Source organism: Eucyclogobius newberryi, unplaced genomic scaffold (genome assembly GCF_026437365.1).
Source record: "Eucyclogobius newberryi isolate DKJ021-1_F unplaced genomic scaffold, fEucNew1.0.hap1 SCAF_2, whole genome shotgun sequence".
NCBI lineage: Eukaryota > Metazoa > Chordata > Actinopteri > Gobiiformes > Gobiidae > Eucyclogobius > Eucyclogobius newberryi.
The window spans coordinates 6,903,277-6,924,137 of NW_027315834.1; the positions used below are offsets into that span (position 1 = coordinate 6,903,277).

Sequence of the window (20,861 nt, forward strand, 5' to 3'; positions counted from 1 at the left end):
ATTTTCCTTTTGTATGTAACTAGTTCATAATTGTATGTAATTTGTAATATTTTGTATAAATTGCTTTCTGAATTTGGAAACATTTTGTAATAAATAATAGATACAGACTTTTTGTTTTTTCGTTTTTTACTTTTCCTATGGTTCTTGAAAGCATCTGACAGGAAGTACACCGCAAACCTGTGCTACTTTTTTAGTCGAGCTTATTTGTGTCCAACCTGTCTTCTTGCGATAAAGACTTTAAAATAATGGTATTTAACATAAAACGATATGTATTTAGTGTTACGTAACTCCTCACTGCGGTTGAATGTTTGTAACTATAAAAAACACGCCAAGAAACTGAACTTTGTGCGTGACGTGAAAGTTATCCAGGCACAAGACGTGAAATGTCAACATAATCGGTAAGAAAAAACGTAAACACTAATGCATAATATACACTTTAGAAAGTATTGAGGCATTTTTATGTTTTTGTATTGAAAGACATAACTCATTTTGTATTCATATTTGTATTCATGAAAAGTTGGTTTTACGCAGCACTGTGAAATAGGTAGATAGCACACCAGAGAGAAGGTCGTCATGGCAACCCACATCAGGTTCCTTCAGCCATGTTGTGACTGTTGAATTCTACTCAAGACAAAAACAGGGAGCTGGCCTATTAAATATTATTTTTCTTGAATACTTTGATGATTACTTTTTATTTGTTTATTTGAGCATTAGCTCAATTTGGATTAAAATCTATTCCTCTCATTGTAATCAGCAGAAATTAAACTGAATAATTAACAATGGTGTCCATATGCTGTCAATGGTCTTTTTAATGTGGCAGCAAAATATTTGTTCTTTTCATTGTTTTGGCAATAAATCTTCAGCAGAGGCCGATGGGCCATTTGTGTGACTACACTCCTAAGTTTGTAGTACCTGTAAATGTAATTAAATGAGCCCATATGATGTGGGGAAAACATAATCAGCGTCAATCAATCTACATGTTAGCCCAAAAGTATTAGTAGTAAGCCATTTAGCCATCAGTTTCTTTGGACTGAAAAATCTGTATCTATATGAGAGTCTTAAAGTTTGTAGACAGTACAGACAAATGGTTACTGTTTATTTATGATGCTTGGTGAAATAAAACAAAAATTTAAATTGTCAAACTGTTGTGGCTTATTGTATTTCTGGAACACTCTTTTCCAGCAGAACATTAGTTTGTGATGTTTGGAGGCTAGCTCTCCAAATGCATTGGAGCTTATGAACAGAACAGTGCAGTGTTTTAGGATGAATATTCATTTTCATAATTCATAGAACTAATGTCCTGACAGACACAGGTAGGCCTATAGTTCTCAGCATTATTAAGACCAAAAATATATACTTTTATTTAAACCCTTGGCCCTGTTTTTAGATTATTTTCTTTTAGAATCGTGTTCTTTTACAATCACAAGATGGCTGCCGCAATTGCCACGACAACGGACTCCTGGCTTTACTAGCTTTATTACAGCTTTAGGTCACGTGATTGGTTACCGCACGTAAACGTCAGAAGAATAGACTTAATCCTCTGTTTTCACCTCAGCAAACCTGACGCGGCGGCTCATGCTCACTCACTCTGTTCATTCCAAATGCTTTTCTCCATGACATTTCCCGTTCCCTCTGCGCCTCTTGTTGCTGCGCGTAAAACGTAAAACGCCGGGAGTGATGCGAACTGCGTGGGAATTGCTGAAGCCTGCGCGCATTGACGGACCCTGAATGCTGCCGAGCTGAGGAGGAGAAAAGCGCTTGAGGTTGATCTGTGCTGTTCAACTTTTGAGGCAAGTGCAGATTTCTCAAACGTCACGCTTCACTCCGGCATTGCAGCTTCCGTGCGTAAAAGGCTCCGGGGATTGCGTTTGATGTCCGTTCAAAATGGTCACTCACTTTATTTGTCCTTAAACGATATATTGCACTGTATTTATTATACATTATCTCTCTTATTGGTATAGGTGAATAACTCTTCTGGTAGCGTCCACCACCGCTGCCATGGAGATGTTGACTAGAATGTTATTTAAAGGAGACACATTGTGTTTTTTGTTCAGGCGCTTAGTCTTAAACTACAACATAATAGATTGTCATTTTACATTCTGTTCATTGCAAACTGCAATATTGATCTAAAAAGGCTTGGTCATAGAAACGGGTCCATTGACTTCCTGGTCCAAACTGATAAGCCCCGCCTCTTCATAGTGACATTTCCCTGTAACACGGAGCAGATTTTCATTTACATGTTTTTACTTTTGAAAAGTGTCTATGTGGCATTTTAGAACCCTACATATTAAGATCATTCTGATCTTAATTGTTCAAATAATCACAACTATGTACAGTGATGTGGGCGGGGATTGGGTGTAGGTGAAAACAGACATTTTCTGAGCACTGGAGCCTCAGTTGCAGGACAATGTGGGACAATAAAGGATTATCTTATCTTATAATACAGGATTAACTCAAACATGCAGGAAACAATCTAAATAAAACTTTGAGTAAACTAATGATGAGGAAACATTAGGAGGGAGGTGGACCGGCTGGTGTCCTGGTGCAGCGGTGACAACCTGGAGTTCAACGCCCAGAAGACAGTGGAGATGTTCATGGACTTCAGGAAAGTCCCAGCCCCCCTCACTATCACAGACTCCCCCATCACCACCGTGGGCTCCCTCCGCTTTCTCTGCACCACCATCACCCAGGATCAGCTCCCTCATCAAGAAGGCCCAACAGAGGATGTACTTCCTGCAGCAGCTGAGGAAAGCCACGCTGCCAGCGCAGATGATGGTGCAGTTCTACACGGCCATCATTGAGTCCATCCTCACCTCCTCCATCACCGTGTGGTACGCTGGAGCCACAGCCAGGGACAAACAGAGACTACAGCGGATTGTGCGCTCTGCTGAGAGGACTGCAGACTTCCATCTCTGCACGACCTGTACGTCTCCAGGGCTCTGGGACGTGCAGGTCGGATCACAGCCGACCCGTCTCACCCTGGACAAGGACTATTTGAGCCACTCCCCTCAGGCAGGAGAATACGGCTCATACGGACCAGAACCTCCCGCTATAAGAACAGTTTCTTTCCCTCTGCTGTTGGACTCATGAAGACTTCCTAAACACTGTCACTTTAATCACTCACTGCAAGTCTCACTTTCTGCACTACATATGTATATCTGTACAACTGTAATTTTGTGTACATATTAAGCCTTCTATTTTTGATTTATACAGGTTGTTTTACCATTGTTAAGTGTTTTATGTTGCACCGAATCACTAAAGCAAGTTCCTATGTTTGTGAATTCTGTTGCAATAAACCTTTTCTGATTCTGATTCTGATGTTACAAGGTTACAAGTGCGTTAACATAATATGTCCCCTTTAAGAACTGGAGTTTGTTGCCCCCCCCCTGACATTAAAGGACAAAGAAGTTTCATGGTGCACCTTTTTAAATAATTTTATGAAAGCATTTCTTTGACGCTAGGCAGGAGTTTGTGAAGGGTTTTTTGTGTGCCTGTGACCACATTTGCACACTTCCTCTTTGAGCATTGTTTTGGTTTTATGCAGTCAGAAAGTATGCTTTTAATGTTTTGCATCTTCCATGTGGGTTAAGATATGTAAAATGAAAAAGCTACACGAAGTTTTGTCATATTTATGAAAGAATGGCTATGATCACTTACACCATCAGTTAGCCTTGATTAGAAGAATGTACACTCACTGTTGGCACATAGCTTTAAAGATGACCTACTTTTTCCCCAGCTATTTTGTATGAACACGCAAACTGTAATGTTAATCTAAATAGGTCCATTTCCCATTCAGAGAAGCTTATCAAGTTTTGACATTTATGACCCGGAGTCCAAATTCGTGTCAATAATTGTAAGTAATTACAGGAAAAGTTAGTGGAAATAGGGGGTTGGTGAAAACACATTTTCTGAGCTCTCGAATCTCAGTTGCAGGACAATACAGGATTAACTCAAACATGGAGGAATCAAAGTACAATTTTGAGATGATTAAAAGCTCATACTACGTCTCCTTTAAGTGTTATTCTTAAGTCCATACACAGTACATTCTTCTGATCATTGTTTTGGTCTGGACTCGTTTGCCAAATTCTACATTAAAGTGCATATTATAGGTTCAACTACACATTTTACTCAAATGTTGAATGTTGTGAACTATATTTAAGATTTTACTAAAAATGTTGCCTTTTTCCCCCAGTATGACCATTTTGGTGATGTTTATTATCTCACTTCCTGGTTGGACATGAGCAGTAGATGTGGTAGAGGTTATTCCACATCTTACCTAGCAACCATATTGTAAACATGATTTGACAAATCTGGTTTATAACTCAGCTCTACTTCTTTTCAATCTCAACTTGTATTTTTAGTTTTTTTTCTGTCAAATCGCCAATTGACTGATTTTAAAATTATGATAAATATTGACAACAAGAACAATATCGTATAGCTTAAAACACATACTTTGAAGACATAAAACTTGGCTGCCAACTGCCATTAAAGGAAACACAACAACAACAACAAATCCACCAAACTAAATCATAATTAGAAAAACCTTGGGTGAGTAAATAGAAAATAAACTTGGTTATTGTTTAGTGTGACTTGACTTGCTGATGCATGCTTTGTTGTTCATATGACGGCCGGTCCTCCGCTCATAGTCTTTGTTTTAGTCAGGTCCACAGTGGCCTATTGTGGCTCTGCTCTGTGTAGACAGCGGTCACACTCCATTCATAGTGCCGAGTGCATCAGCACCAGAGTGCAGCTTCAACGCATCAAAAGCAAGGGTTCCCAAGCAGCGGTACGCGGGGTGAATTTCACATGGAAGTCTTAAACGTCTGGATAAAAAACTACCAGAAACGTTTTCCTCCTGGACGAAGGAGGCATTATACCAAATTGAATCTTTCTTGTTTGTTTTTAATTAAATAAAATCCAAATCAAATTAATAATCAAGATTGCTAAATATGTGGGGGAAATTGTGAATTTTTTTTTTTTTTTGTCACGTCGCCCAGCTCATGTGCACAGATTTTAATTGTAGTGCACTATGTAACTATTCTTTTGGAAGGTACACCACCAGATTGGCTCCAAAATGCACTATATCAGTCAATCAAATGCATTTAATACATTTATTTTGACATTTAAAGGCTGTATTCTTGCTTTGACAAAAAATATTAGGGAGGCGACACGTTGGGATTCTCTGCTCTAAAACATATTGAAACTCAAACAGCCAATGGCCCTTTTCTGCAGTGTCTGAATTTCCCTTTTACCAGACTCTTTGTTTAAGAGCCGTGGCTCCAGTCAAATGCATTTATTCACGGGGGAGTCATCTGGGAGGCGCTGAGCTGTAGTTTTTTGGGTGTGTTCATAATGGCAGGATAAGACTCATCAAATTGCCTGTCTGAGTCTGTGTAACCACTAACATTAACGCTGGCGCCCTCACTGCGAGTATACAAAAGATTCTCCCTACTACAGAGTAGGGAAAAGGTCCACAGAACGGTAATTAATTTACCTGATACAAGACACAGGAAATGAAAATGCATTGGAATGGAGTGCACAAGTAATACAAGATTATACTTGAACAAAAAGGCAACCACTCTTGCCTCACAACATGAAGGTTGTGAGTTTGACTCCCTTTTCTGTGTGGAGTTTGCATGTTCTTCCTGTGTCTGGGTGAGTTTCCTCCAGGTTTCTCCCATCAGAGGTCAGCCTGATGTCCTGATGTGTCCCGAGCGCTGCACTGTGGCCCCACTGCTCCTGACCGGTCTGGCCCCAGCTGCACTGATGGATGGGTCAAATACAGAAGACCCATTTGCCCAATAAAATCACTCAGATAATTAGTATATCAACATCAACTGTGTCAAGTAAATCTGAATGTTAAGTTGAATTATTTTCCTGAAATCTGCAACTTTTCCATGGAATGGTCCCATAGACTTTCTATGGACAATGAATGATAATTCTACACATGGTTTGGGGATATGGAATATTAATCCTTCTGTTGCAGATGAACTGTGTGAGATAGTGATAAAGATAAATAATTAGAAGCAGATATGCATAAACCCCTATAATGTTATTGCTGCATTCTTCATCATGTCAGTATTCTTTGTTTCAAAACTACTGAACTCTACTTTTACTCACTCACAGGCTTGGTTCAAACAGGAGTTTTGGGGTCCTGGAACAGAGTTGAAACTAAAGACCCCAAGCTCATAATGGCCTGAGGTTTACGCTAATGGAAAATAATTGCGTAGGAGGGGGCTGGCTCCGGGACCATTTAACTGAAGTCTTACCCTCTTTCTTTTTCTTTCCCTGTGGCAGGTACAGTTTTGTGTTCATGGAGAAACCATCTTCTTCAGGCAAGTCTCAGCTGGATAAGGAGAATGGTCTTGAGGAGGAGAATGGTCTCGTGCAGGTGAGGAGGAGACGCTGTCCTTTTCATCTGTGTCAAGTGTAATTCTATGTTGGATGCTGTTTCCTTTAACCTGACATTGCTATGAAAAATCAACAACATTTGAACGTTTGACTTATTTATATGATCATAAATTGAAAGTTTGAGTTTTTGAGGATATGGTCTTATCAAACACTGGAGTCATGGTTTGTTTGTCTTTAAAGTCCAGCCCCTACTTCACCAAACTTCAGATCTTTCAAATAGCCTTCTCTACACACTTTTGAGGCTTACATCTATTGTTATCATTTCACATAAATGACTACCCACAGTACATGCACTTTAGATACCGGCCTTTTATAAATAAAAATGTTTAGCTTTAGTTTAGTAAAATACTGAGCTACATAACATAAGTCACCTGTGCACTGCACTTCACAAGTTAGTTTTTCCATTTTATAAAGGTCTAACATTTTTAAGTCCAGTCCTTGACTGTTTGTTTCGTCATTGCCATCCATTCACTTCTTATTCCTTTTTTAGTTTTGCTGCAGCCAAAAGGTTATTTTTGAAAAATAGGGCAGTCCCAAAACACATGAACCACCTGACACCAGTGTTTCCCTGTGCATAATGTGCACTTTGACGTGATCTTATAAAATCCTGTGATACATTTTTCCAAACATGAGATTTAGTTATTTTGCATGTACTTTCGATACATCCAGTAGAATTGTTGTTAAGATTAGTAATCTGGTTCTGCTTTATATTCTTAAAATAAATATAAAAAGTCACTTTGTTTAATTTTCTGGTTGTAATAATAACTGCGTGCAACAAAACTCAAAGGAATATTTTAGAATAGCAACATTTTTCATTTGATTTTCTTTATACCTTTTGTCATGTCAGCTGTTAATCTCAGGTCAGCGCCGTTTGGTGTCACTGACTAAAGAAAAGTTCTGTGTATTTACTGTTGAAGGCAGAGGAAGATGTAGATCCTCAAACCTCCAGGAAGAGCTCGTCTCGCAAAAGCTTCCGACTGGACTACAGACTGGAGGTACAGTTTCTTCTTATGTTCAACCAAAATCAACTAGTTTGATTAAGTAGTATATGATATAATACGCTCATATATTATATGAGCGTTAACCTTGCCACGTGTGGTTTGCATTGATTTGCAGGAGGACGTGACACAGTCGTGCCGGGATAAACATGGGCGCTGGACGAACCCCTGGTCCACGTGGCGTTTCCCCTCTTACTCCACGTTACTGAGGTTTCTGCTGCTAGACAAGGACAACAGCAAAGTGCCGTCAAGCAAAGAGGTCACTCACACATCTACACAATATTTAATAGTGATGTCTCTGACAAGCATTTCATTTCCAGTTAGATTAACAATTTGTTTTAACAGTAGGATTCTGTCCAGGAGCAATAATAAACAAATGGATCACATACATTTCAGAACATGTTTTTGTAAGAAAAAGGTCCCACTGCCATCATTTTGTACTACTCACAGGTGATGGCCTTTAGGTAGTGACCATTCAATTCAATTCAATTTATCTTTAACGCCCAAAATCACAACAACAGTTGCCTCTGATCAGAGAGAGGACAAAGCACAGGTTTAAACACTGATTTTAACCTTTAGAACTGGCAAGGCAAATGACAGACTGATGTGAGGCTTGTTCTGCTTTCTGATTGGGGAATCATCTTGAGAATCAAAAATGATAACATCTCCATGTCCAATATTTTTGTATAATAAGAAACAATAACTAAGAAATAAGAAATAAGAACCAGGTCTGATCTGGCAATTGTCTCAGCTCAGTGTTTAACCATAGGAGTTCTAGAATGTTGTGATGTGACTTGAACTGAACTGTTGTAAATTCTTGTCTTGCTCAGGCCCTGGATGCCGAGCTGCCGGTGATGGAGCCTTACTTTGTCCAGAGGCCAGACCTGAGTGAGTCCGGACCAGGCCTGAGGGTGACCTGGTTGGGCCATGCCACTGTCCTGGTGGAGATGGACGGACTTAACATTTTAACAGACCCCATTTTCAGCCAAAGAGCGTCACCCATTCAGTTTATGGGGCCAAAGAGGTACCGAGGGCCCCCCTGCACCGTGGAACAGGTCAGGTTTAAGACATTAACAAGGCTGACCAGAACTAAACCCCATTAAGGGCATTCCTCTTCTTTTACACCTCTACTTTACAGAAGAGGCAAAAACGTGGACTAAACGTGGTCTTTTTTGTAAAATATTAACAATGATATGCATTACACCCTTTCAGTATCAGTTGCAATCAATATCGATATAATGAGGTGGATAATATATAAAAATGTAGATAATATCGTGAATGCTGTTTTGTATATTGTTATGAGTAAACCTCAACTAATACATTTCAAATAAAAACGATATTCATGTTTGTCACTACTATTTGGGAATATTGTTATAGTGCCGTGACTGTGAATTGAGCTCGGTCTAAGTTTTCTGAACATGCACGGGTCCATTTTGCGCTGAATGTCTCTTGTGCGCTTTAGATTCTCAGCGTTGGGTTTTTAGTTTTGTAGTAATAATAAAGAATGTATTTTTGTAAATACTTGTCTGTATCTTCTTTCTCAGTTGCCCAGAATAGACGCTGTTGTCATCAGTCACTCTCACTATGACCACTTGGATGCTGGATCTGTGGCTAGTCTCAACGCTCGCTTCGGAGGAGAGCTGCGCTGGTCAGTTGTTTGTGGTTGTTTGTACCTGTACTGACCACCAGAGGGCAGTAGAATGAATAACTGAAGCTGAAAAAGTCCCCCAGGGTTCAGAACCCTCAGAACCTTCTGAACCCTCAGAACTTGTGTTTATAGTCTTCTTTTTTCAGATTTATAGAGAAATGTTAAATATATAGAAAGTACTTTATATAAGAAACGTAAAGTGTTAGTGATATATTGTACTCGCGTACCGATAATACATCTGTGAAAATGTCAGTAAACTTCAAGCTGAACATTAGATTATTCTTACCTTGGTATTTCATAGCTGTCACTATTTCAATGCTTAAAGCTCCACTGTGTAACTTTTTAGCCAAATAATAGACTAAAACCAAAGCATGTTTTTATGGTTTTACAGCACTAGAAATGTATTTTGAAAATGTGTAAAACAAGCATCCTTACTGTGAGTGAGCTTGCATCTCGGAGAATAAGATAAGATAAGATAATCCTTTATTGTCCCACATGGGGAAATTTCATTGGTGCAACGCAGGAAGATACAGAATAAGTGTGAGAAAAAAGAGAGCGTTTACACCGGGCTGCTAGCTGTACCAGCGCCTTGTTCTGAAGTATAGTTTTCAGAATAATGCCGGCAATTTATCACCTCCCGAAATGTACACAGTGTCACTTAAAATTGTTTTTAGGATTGTGATTAGATTACTTATTTAGACCAGTATTTGCACTTGTGCAGCACTTAGGTGATTGTGGTTTGTAATTGTGACCATGTGGACCATGAGAGGACCCAGCTAAACTTCTCTTTCCTCCTGGGCCCTGGCTGGTGTAAACTAACCCCGGGGTGGCCCTCAGGTTTGTTCCCCTGAGCCTGCTGGACTGACTGGTGTAAACTAACCTTGATGTGGCCCTCAGGTTTGTTCCTCTGGGCCTGCTGGACTGGCTGGTGTAAACTAACCCCGGGGTGGCCCTCAGGTTTGTTCCTCTGGGCCTGCTGGACTGGCCGGTGTAAACTAACCCCGGTGTGGCCCTCAGGTTTGTTCCCCTGGGCCTGCTGTACTGGCTGGTGTAAACTAACCCCGGTGTGGCCCTCAGGTTTGTTCCCCTGGGCCTGCTGTACTGGCTGGTGTAAACTAACCCCGGGGTGGCCCTCAGGTTTGTTCCCCTGAGCCTGCTGGACTGGCTGGTGTAAACTAACCTTGATGTGGCCCTCAGGTTTGTTCCTCTGGGCCTGCTGTACTGGCTGGTGTAAACTAACCCCGGTGTGGCCCTCAGGTTTGTTCCCCTGGGCCTGCTGTACTGGCTGGTGTAAACTAACCCCGGGGTGGCCCTCAGGTTTGTTCCTCTGGGCCTGCTGGACTGGCCGCTGTAAACTAACCCCGGGGTGGCCCTCAGGTTTGTTCCTCTGGGCCTGCTGGACTGGCCGCTGTAAACTAACCCCGGGGTGGCCCTCAGGTTTGTTCCCCTGAGCCTGCTGGACTGACTGGTGTAAACTAACCTTGATGTGGCCCTCAGGTTTGTTCCCCTGGGCCTGCTGTACTGGCTGGTGTAAACTAACCCCTGTGTGGCCCTCAGGTTTGTTCCTCTGGGCCTGCTGTACTGGCTGGTGTAAACTAACCCCGGGGTGGCCCTCAGGTTTGTTCCTCTGGGCCTGCTGGACTGGCCGCTGTAAACTAACCCCGGGGTGGCCCTCAGGTTTGTTCCTCTGGGCCTGCTGGACTGGCCGCTGTAAACTAACCCCGGGGTGGCCCTCAGGTTTGTTCCCCTGAGCCTGCTGGACTGACTGGTGTAAACTAACCTTGATGTGGCCCTCAGGTTTGTTCCCCTGGGCCTGCTGTACTGGCTGGTGTAAACTAACCCCTGTGTGGCCCTCAGGTTTGTTCCTCTGGGCCTGCTGTACTGGCTGGTGTAAACTAACCCCGGTGTGGCCCTCAGGTTTGTTCCTCTGGGCCTGCTGGACTGGCCGGTGTAAACTAACCCCTGTGTGGCCCTCAGGTTTGTTCCCCTGGGCCTGCTGTACTGGCTGGTGTAAACTAACCCCGGTGTGGCCCTCAGGTTTGTTCCCCTGGGCCTGCTGTACTGGCTGGTGTAAACTAACCCCGGGGTGGCCCTCAGGTTTGTTCCTCTGAGCCTGCTGGACTGACTGGTGTAAACTAACCCTGATGTGGCCCTCAGGTTTGTTCCTCTGGGCCTGCTGGACTGGCTGGTGAAGATGGGCTGTGAGAATGTGATGGAGCTGGACTGGTGGGAGGAGAACTGTGTCCCTGCTCACGATGATGTCACCTTCGTCTGTACGCCCTCACAGCACTGGAGCAAACGCACTGCACTGGACGACAACAAGGTCAGTACCACTGTTGGTTCAAATTAAACAATATGCTTTCTTGCAGGCTGGAGCTTTTCTCTCTTTCTGTCTCTTATTTAATATTTATTATATTCATATTATTCTAGCATCAGTAATACACACGCATCCTCATACAAATGTGAACTTATTTTATTGGCGACAGTATCGTGGCTGTTGTAGTGCTAAGCTATGACCACTAGATGTCACAGTAGAAAGCTGTTTGGACACATTGGTTGAAGAGTTTTGCTGTTGCTGAAGCCTGACTTTGTGTTTTAGTCATTATGGAGCAGCTGGACTGTTCTTGGACCCGAGCATCGCTTCTTCTTTGCTGGAGACACAGGCTACTGCCCCACTTTTAAAGAGATCGGACAGCGCTTTGGCCCGTTCGACCTAGCCGCTATTCCCATCGGAGCGTATCTGCCCAGGTATGTGACCCAGAGTATTCCTCACTTGTACTATGTGTAGATGGATGTATTTGTAGATCATATTATATTATATTGTTTGGACATTCAGGGATATGATGGCGGGACAACACGTGGATCCTGCTGAAGCTGTTCAGATTCACGAAGATCTTCAGGCCAAACAGTCGGTGGCCATTCACTGGGGAACATTTGCACTTGCCTATGAGGTGAGCGCACACAGAGTTTAGATTATGAATAGATGAATATGTTGATTGTTTTTTAAGTATTTCCGTAATTTATCATGTTGGACTTCTATATGGAAATATATATTATATGCTTTATGCAGGCCTTAAGACAAGCATCAGCTAAATACTATATTTTCACCATGAATAGAGGCTAAATTGGGGCTAGACTTTGACTAAATCAGAACTAAACGTTTAGGGTGAAGGTTATCATTACCTGTGTATGAACGTTGTTAAAGGAAACACAATCTATTTTAACCTGTTCTAACACTGTTCCCTCATCAAAAACTGTGATATTTTTAAGTCCATAAATCACCCCCAGGCTCGTTCTTTGCATTTCTGCCTCAAATCAGTTATAACTGCATGTCAGAAAAAGTCAAATGTGTTTATTTCCCTTTTGTAAGTCTCTCTGCGGCCAGTAGATAGAGCTCAACTCAATAAATTTCTTGACTGATTTGATGGGTTACTCCTAATACAGCAAGTGTGTAGTCCAATTTAAGACCTGGTTTAGCCATATTTTAGCTTGTTTTAGATCTGGTGGTACTCGGAAGGACATATTTTTTTGGTGGTACTGCTTTAAGGTTTAGCTGTCGTTACTTTGGTCTCATGTCCATTGGCCTGTGTAATCTGAATGACTATTTGTTTTTTTATTATATTTAGTTTTTTAATGTTTGTGTTTAGTTTTACCTGGAGCCACCGATGCGTCTCCGAGAAGCGCTGGAGCAGAAAGGGCTGAAACAAGAGTCTTTCTTCACCCTGAATCATGGAGAGTCGCGCCTCGTCTCAACTCAACCAGATATTTTTGATTGAAGCTGAAGACTTTGAGATTCATTTGACAATAATATCTATTTAAGATGAATGTTCACAAAGATATATAAAACAAACTGAATGTCCAACTAGAGCACATTCAGAGGAAACATGATACATTTGGACAGAGAGACTTATTGTCTTTACAGATTCACTATGTACCGGTAGTTGACATTGCTGGAGCTTTCTAGGCACCTTTCTATTTAGACAAGCAGGTGAACAGTTACATAGTTAAACTTTAAGAAGAGAAGAAAAGGCAATATTTAATCTGTTGTACATTTAATTAGTTGAACATTTTAGGTGCCCCAAAGTCTGACGTAGTGAAAGGTGGCTAAAAATGATCTGGTTGGAAATGCCGTCAGAATTATATTTGTGGTTAATATTTCTGTCGTTATTTTGAACCTTTAAAATGCTCTGTCATCCGGATGTTCAAAATTCCAGGATGGAAGTAAACCATAAGAGCATTTTCAATGATAAACTGACGGTTTTAAGTCCTTACAACAACAAATAAGCAACAATTTTGAGTTTCCTATTTAGAAATGTCAGTTTTTTTGCTTTTATCTTACAAAGAATGGAATAAAAATTGTATTTGAGCTTCACAAAAAGTAAAAAATATACATACATACATATTTGTAGACAAAATTAAAAACATTTGTAGAGTCAACATTTCTGTAAGTATTTGTCCAGTAAAACCTAAAAATCAGGATTTCGCCTTCATCAAAAATGCCACGTGTTTTGTGTAACATTTTAAATAAACAAATGCAGTAAAATCCTATAGTAAATGTTGCTGAAACGGGTAAGACCGTGAGTGCTTCACTGGGTCAAAAAAGTCAGGTTCTCTTCCAGGATGATCAGATTAAGAAATACCAACTTTGAATTACTGTATGTGGAAATTATATGTATACCGGTAGTTTATTTGTACTGTAATGACAAAAGTGTGAGATATGTCTACAATTAAAGATTTGTGGATTCTCTTTTTGGATATTTCTAGAACGTAAACCAAACTGTTTTACCACTGTATTGTCCAGCGCAGCTCTGTTTCTCGTAAATCGCATTCATCGAGTAGAGAAACGAGGCAAAACTAAAGCATAGTACTTTACCCAGCCTGCACTGTGTTTCATCTAAAACAGAAGGAGAGCATCTGCGTGTACAATTATTTTTCACTTGCAGTGATTGGTTTCACTTTTGTTGACTTTGACAATGCTAGACTAGAGTGGAATTCTTGCTTGAAATCTCTTGAGAAATTGTTGAAATATCTGTGTAATGTCTGCTGGTTTTGATTGTATTGTTAATTGTTGATTTCTTGTTGCCACAGAGGTGCACAGAGGTTGAGCTGGGTTCAACTTCCTGCACCTCACGAGTGTTTCAGAAAACAGACACTACAGTGCTTTTCCTCTGTTTTCATGTGCGGTCCACACTATTGAGAAATCATATAAATGACTAAATGAATTGTAATTATAAAAAATAATGTAAGTTTGATCAGCATCCTAAGCACAAGTTGTTTGCAACAAGCATTTGACCTGTGAGCAATGTGTCGATGCCAAATACATGTTCAAATATGGAATTTAGACAAAACAGAAATTACTGTTGTTTTTTTAAATTCTAAATCAAATAATAAAGCTGATCCACAATGTCACCTGGTGGTTTCTGTTTTTTTTATTTAAGTACAGTGCATCCAGAAAGTTGAGTACAATGCTGCAAGATTGGGACACCTATTTTGGGCAGTTTCACCCATTCTTCTTTGCAGAACCTCTCAAGCTCACTCGGGTTGGATGGTGAGCGTCAGTTCACAGCAATTTTCAGATCTCACCAGAGATGTTCAATTGGGTTCAAGTGAGGGCTCTGGCTGGGCCACTCGGGGACATTCACAGAATTGTCCTGTAGCCGCTCCTTTGTTCTCCTGACTGTGTGCTTAGGGGCTTTGTCTGCTCTGAATCAGGTTTTCATCAAGACTGTCTCTACACTGCTGCATTTATCTTTCTGTTGATCCTGACTAGTTTCCCAGTTCCTGCTGCTGAAAAACATCCCCACAGCATGATGCTGCCACCACCATGCTTCACTGTAGGAATGGTACTGGCCAGGTGATGAGTGGTGGCTGGTTTCCTCCAGACGTGACGCTTGCTATTCAGAGAGATGAATCTTTGTCTCATCAGACCAGAGATGTTTGCTTCTCAAGGGCCTTTTTGCAAACTCCAGGTGGGTTGTCATGTACCTTTTACTGAGGAGTGGCTTCTGTCTGACCACTCTACCACTCAGGCCTGATCGGTGGAGATGGTTGTTTTTCTGGAAGGTTCTCTCCACAGAGACACGCTGAAGATTTGTCTAGTCAGAAGCAGAGGATAGTCCTCAAGCTGCCATACTTCCCCCAGAACTTCTGCTAAATCAGAATACGGCAGTGGCAATGATACAACAGCTGCCTTCTGTAGTCTAAAAGTCTGAGCGAGTTCACTGCAGCGCTTCTGGGCGATGCACTTCAGTAAACACAATTTAATGGAAAACTTTGAAGCAAACTCTGGTTGGTAAGTGTCCAAGCTCATAAACTATTCGCAGTAATGTATTATTTGATGTTTGCATTTCGCATTTTAAATAAATGTTGTGTGTTGGCTTTAGGCTAATGACCAATGCTATACGTTTTTTGTCAATTTATCTTTTCCTCATATCATGGTATTTCTTTCACGTGATTGTGAAATGTCATGTTAATTACTATAGTCTACAATGACGTAAGATTGTGAACACAATATTAATAAATATTGATAAAGTAATGTAAAACAAATGTGAAAAGGTTTGGCATTTGGCATTATCACATAGCAGTTATCAGTTTTGCAAAGTTAAATTTGGGAAAACAAGTGGTCTCAGATTGAAATAAACAATTGCACTGGACAAAATTAAACTTTTATAAGCTGTAATGGATAAAATGTGATCATGTTTTACTTGTGTGTTGAGTAAAAATCTAAGTTCAAAATGTTTTTTTGAATAATTATCTACTTGAACATTAAAACAAAATGTGGTTGATTTGGTATTTTGCAATCAAATTTAAACCACAACTTAATATTTGATTTTCAATTCTGAGTTCTGAAAAGAAAATCCAAATACCCATAAATACACTGACACTTTGGCTCCGGACAGTTTCTAAATGTCCTTCCCTCACTCACTCCTTTTTCACGTCACACTGTCCTGTCCGAAGCTTACGGGCCCAAAAAATATTTTTAAAAGTGTGTCAACTTGAACAAACCAAAACATTAGTTAGTCAATAATAAACATCAACCACAAATGACATGAGGGAAAATTACTAAAGATTTTTATTTTCCCCACACATTAGGTCACTTACAGAATAGAAAAAACTATCAGTCTAAAATCTGCGGCAGGTATTAGGATTTCAAGTTAGTTTTGATTGTCTTCGTTGATTAGAAAAATACAATTTCACAATTAACAAAAACATCCATTCGAACTGGAGTGTCAGGAATGTCAGTCTTGGCTCAAAGTAGTTTGTGCATTGTAGGTCACATATTATGCTAAAGAATGTATTTTTTCAATGTAATAATGTTCACTCAATTATACATTTAAACTTGGTGATTTCCATACAGATGTACATGACTTAGGGAAAATCAGACTTGATGGCTGATGGATCGACTCAACTCTTATTTCTAATAGCACCTTTTAAGAAGGTCAAAGTGCAGGAGTGGAGGGGCGGGGTCAGAAGGACTAATGGACAGAGTGAGGGGTGGAGCCAGAAGGACTAAAGGGGAGCGTGCAGTGAAGGAGGGGCGGGGTCTGAAGGACTAATGGACAGAGTGAGGGGTGGAGCTAGAAGGACTAAAGGGGAGAGTGAGGTGGAAGAGGGGCAGGATCAGAAGGACTCAGAATATGAAGAATAATTCAGGTATGGTTTGATGGATAAATTATAAATATTTTTCAACTAATTTCAAGCTGGCCTCTCACTCCTGGGTCTGAGAAATCCACAGAACACGTCAGGAAATGATTTATGGACTTAAAAACAGCAGAAAAGATTCTCACGTGAGCCACGTCACAGATCACGAAAACATCAGCTAACATTCAGAACTGAGTATTTTTGTCACTCGAAGGGGAGAGGACCTTTAAACCAAGATTCCTTAAACTAGTGCGAATGAAACTAAATGCTACTTCAAGTATGTTTTTGATGAGGGAACCATGTTTGATTAAAAGCTCACAAAAGTAAATTTTGCACAATATTTGAATGTTTGGGTGACGTCAGCTGCTCACATAGCAGACCCCTGCAAGCCGGGCCCTTACCATTGAAATGTATTCTGCCATTAAAAGTGGTGGCCCGGCCCCAGATGCTCTGAAGTGAACCGGTCTGGGGGGCCAAGGGCTAATGGAAACAAGGATTAATTGTTGTCTGCTTTATTCTGCTGTTACACGTGTCTTGAGTTGATCTCACAAAAGGTATACGTTTTGAAAGTTGGATGATTATGTAGCTATGAATTCCTGAAGTCCCACGGATACCACATGATTCAGAGATTTGTGATGTCACAGGCCTCTTGGTAGTTTAAAAAAGGTAAAAAAAAAAAAGGTAAAAGTTTAAGCTCACACTCGGTTTACCCTAAAATGACTACAAAAAAGAACTCGAAATAGTAGAAAATGGTATTAAAATTCCCCCCCAAAAAGTTTTAGAGTTAAGTCCCACAGAAGCCATCACCAAAGAGAAATTGAACATTGTTGAATCAGCTTCTCTATTATAAATCAATGACTGTTTCGTTGTCGCCCATCAAGGTAATTGCTGTTGTGATTTTTGGCGAAATCTAAACTAATCCAAAGATCTAAATGAAGCCTAATATATGACCTAAATAAAAGTGCATATAATTTGTGCATTTTTTTTCTCTCTTTGCATTATGCCACACTTTGCCTGTTGCTCCCTGGGCTCCCTGTGCTGCTGTGAGTGGAACCTTCTGAATACGTCCTCCTAAAGTTCAGAAAGATCCCGTCTGGTTCGGGCTCAGAGTCCAGACTCTCGGGCATGTGGTCCATCCCCATGTCAGGGCTGGAGGTGGGACTGGGCCCGGAGCTGGTGTCCTGGACCAGGACTCTGGAGGAGCAGGAGGGAGAGGAGGACAGGAGTGAACCTGCCCCCTGAGTGTCCTCTGCTGGGTAAGGGTCAGGGAGGAGGCTGGGAGAAGGGTCAGCTGCTCCACTGGTCTGAGATCTGGACTTCTGGTCCAGAGGTGAGCTGCCTGCAGATGAGAACATACAAAATAAAAATAAGGTTTATAATTGCAGTAGAATTTTAAGTCATACAGTACAAATTGATTGAGCTGAATTATTTTTAAGTTCTTTGTTAAGCAATTGGCTTGTTTAGGGATGGGATAAGACACAGTTTCCACGAGACAAGATGGGAGTTTGACATCATTTATTATAAAAAGAAAAAAGTGATATTCAATTCACAATTTTGGCCTTAAAAGTTTTGATCTATTTTATATTTTCCTTGACATTGTACATTTTGAACTACAGCTTCTCGAGACTTGAGACGTACTAACCTGAATGTGCACTGCCAGAAATAGACGATGCAGAAGAAGTCTGTGATTGTTTTGGCCGCCTTGGTGAGCTGTTACGGCTGTTTGCATTAGCCATGGACTCGCCCACGCTCTCCTCCACACACAGGGTCATTTCAGAGACAGAGTGCCTTCGGACGCACGCACTCGCCACACTAGATGGGTCAAAGTCGTACTCCACCACCGGAGTTAGCATGGGGACGTTGTAGCTTTTGGACCGGACCACAGGGTTCTTAGCCACAGGAGAGTTCCCTGGTTTGGACCAAGACGGCTGTAGGCGCTTTTCTGGAGAATACAGATCCATAGATAAGTGAATACCTCAAAAATGGGTGCTTGACATGACATCACTTTAAAGGACTTTCTGAATAAGGTTTTTCTTCCTCCTTCCAAAATTCAACTCAACAGTGCACAAAAAATGTGAATGTCTTTACATTATCTACTAAAATTGCACCTTTATCTCTACTTCATATATAAAACAGATATAAGAAATGCTGTAATCCAAAGTGTGTCCCGTGGTGCGAAATGAAAAATCACACACTGATTTTTAAATCAAAAATCAAAAAATCAGAAGGAGCTCATCTGTCATTTCTGCTCCAGGACAAACTCTGTTTGTCTTAAGACACAGGTTAGAAGGAGTCATTATTATAGTCTGTAGACAGCTTTATTCCCTGAGAAAAATACAATTCCAATGATAAAAAATAAACATTATTTATGATGGGACTGATACATAACACTATAGACATATTAGTTATTGTATGATATTTCTTCCTTTATTACTCTCAATGTCTAACTGATTTGCTTTGTAGTTTGGTACAAAAAAGGCATCACATCCCCAAATATCAAGTAACCAAATATTTCAGTGAGTCTCAAATGCATCATTATGTAATGACTCATGAACATACAACAACTCATTATCACAGTGGTTCTCTTTCACACAAAGTACCCCCTATGAAAATACTTGGCCTTCTGAGTACCACTGAGACTAAAACAGGTCTATAACAAGGCAAGGTCTAAACTAGAGTTAAAAAGGACTAAACTATTATTTAAGTTGTTGGTAAGAACAACTAGCCCAAAAGAGGACTACAACATGATTAAAACCTATTCGAAATTAATTAAACTCCAGACCTGGAGAGGAATTTGCGTACCACAGTTTGAGAAACACAGCCCTATCACTTCCTTTACAGAAACATAGTACCTAGCAGACAGGAGGAGCAGTGTGAGTTGGACAGTCCGTCTCTGGAGAACAGGCCGTGTGTGCCCAGGTACGGAGACACCACTTTCTGTATGAGGCTCTCCAGGCGAAGATAGTCCTCTGTCACTCCTCTGGACTCATGGACCCCCTGAAACACACACACACACATTACCAGAAGAGGTCTCTCAGCCTGTGGTTCAAAGCTTGGGCTTTCAAAAAAGTTAAAAGAGTCACAAAACCGGACTAAAGGGAAACAGTCTCTATCCCTTATGTGTCTGGACTGTCCGAAAAACTACAAAGGATTTTAGACAGCACAGAATCCCTGTTTATTTAAACCGGGCAACACTTTAAGGCAAAAACTGGTTCATCCTAAGGACAAGATGCCTACACAAAAATAGTGCAAAGCAGTGTATTCTATCCAATGCAGCAATGAAAGTTGTAAAGATGCGTATGTGAGACTAAACAGCCACTGCACAAAAGGCTGTATCAACACAAGCGGCACACAAATTCAGAACCACAGAGCCACAGATCTTCATCTTAAAGCCACAAACCCCTCTTTTGAAGACAGTGAAGTGAAGATCCTAAGCAGGAGAAGGTGCTTGGGGATGGTTTGAAATGCAACTTTAATAACACATGATCGAGAAGCTTGGGCACTTGTAATGAACTTTCAAGACAAAACTATTATCTCAATTGTCTCAAAAGTCATTTCTGATCCTGAGTCGAATGCATAGGACAGTATTTGTCTATACTGCGGCCAGGTCCAGGTTTAGTTCTCCTTTAGTCCTGTTTTAACCCTGATTTCAAGTCCTTGTTCAGTACTGGACTCTTGTTTGGCTTGTAGCTATGGAAAATTTAAAAACCTTGAAAATATTTCTTAGAAGAAAAGCAGGAAAACGGTACACTTTCCTTCTGCGATTAATAATAAATAGTCTGTGAATTTCAAAGCAAAACCAAAATGAGTAATTCTTGTAGCTACTTCCAAACTGTCCTTTACTTGTGGTAACCTTTCCAGTAAATGTGATACATGCAGTCCAAGTTCTGTGTTTTTTAATAAAATGGGAACAACTAATAAGATTTGAATACTGCAAGTCCTAACCACAGCTCAGAAAAAAACCACTAGAAAAAAGACTGACATCAATGAACTAACGTCACGACTCTAACCCAACTTACGGGAAATGACTAACACATGAAACAGCAGCTGTAAAATGATTTGTGAAGGCGAACCCAGGAACATTCTTTAGTCTTTAGTCCTGGTTCAGACCTGGTGCTAGTTTTACCATAGTTGCTAAATTTGTTTAGCCCCAGGGAGAGTTT

General features: G+C 40.6%; 2 protein-coding genes across 5 annotated transcripts in view; one reads left to right on the forward strand and one right to left on the reverse strand.

Annotated features, from left to right (window-relative positions):
• Window positions 1–118: 118 nt before the first annotated feature.
• On the forward strand, window positions 119–13,523 carry napepld (N-acyl phosphatidylethanolamine phospholipase D). 2 transcript variants are annotated; one of them, XM_072453437.1, is made up of 10 exons: window positions 119–398; window positions 6,298–6,391; window positions 7,329–7,406; window positions 7,528–7,668; window positions 8,240–8,464; window positions 8,954–9,057; window positions 11,215–11,380; window positions 11,657–11,805; window positions 11,894–12,008; window positions 12,705–13,523. In XM_072453437.1, the coding sequence occupies exons 1-10, from the start codon at window positions 268–270 to the stop codon at window positions 12,831–12,833; spliced, it is 1,332 nt and encodes a 443-aa protein (XP_072309538.1). In that variant the 5' UTR covers window positions 119–267; the 3' UTR covers window positions 12,834–13,523. The 2 variants fall into 2 exon arrangements, with proteins under 2 accessions (XP_072309538.1, XP_072309539.1); XM_072453438.1 differs by having other exon boundaries at window positions 6,298–6,380; window positions 7,333–7,406.
• Window positions 13,524–16,106: 2,583 nt separating this feature from the next.
• Window positions 16,107–20,861, reverse strand: part of LOC140367104 (proline-rich protein 5-like) — a 28,091-nt gene continuing 23,336 nt past the window's right edge. For all 3 annotated transcript variants that reach the window (XM_072453436.1, XM_072453435.1, XM_072453434.1), the window contains 3 exons: window positions 19,551–19,695; window positions 18,341–18,640; window positions 16,107–18,037 (listed from right to left, as the gene is read on the reverse strand). In XM_072453436.1, the coding sequence (XP_072309537.1) occupies window positions 17,697–18,037; window positions 18,341–18,640; window positions 19,551–19,695 (786 nt within the window). In that variant the 3' untranslated portion in view covers window positions 16,107–17,696. The remainder of the gene's footprint in view (window positions 18,038–18,340; window positions 18,641–19,550; window positions 19,696–20,861) is intronic.

Bases quoted from the DNA above. Each gene is read 5' to 3' on its own strand.
- napepld (XM_072453437.1), top strand. From the start codon at position 268: ATGTATTTAGTGTTACGTAACTCCTCACTGCGGTTGAATGTTTGTAAC. The intron at 9,058-11,214 runs GTCAGTTGTTTG...TGTGGCCCTCAG, and splicing joins TTCGGAGGAGAGCTGCGCTG to GTTTGTTCCTCTGGGCCTGC. The intron at 11,806-11,893 runs GTATGTGACCCA...TTGGACATTCAG, and splicing joins ATCGGAGCGTATCTGCCCAG to GGATATGATGGCGGGACAAC.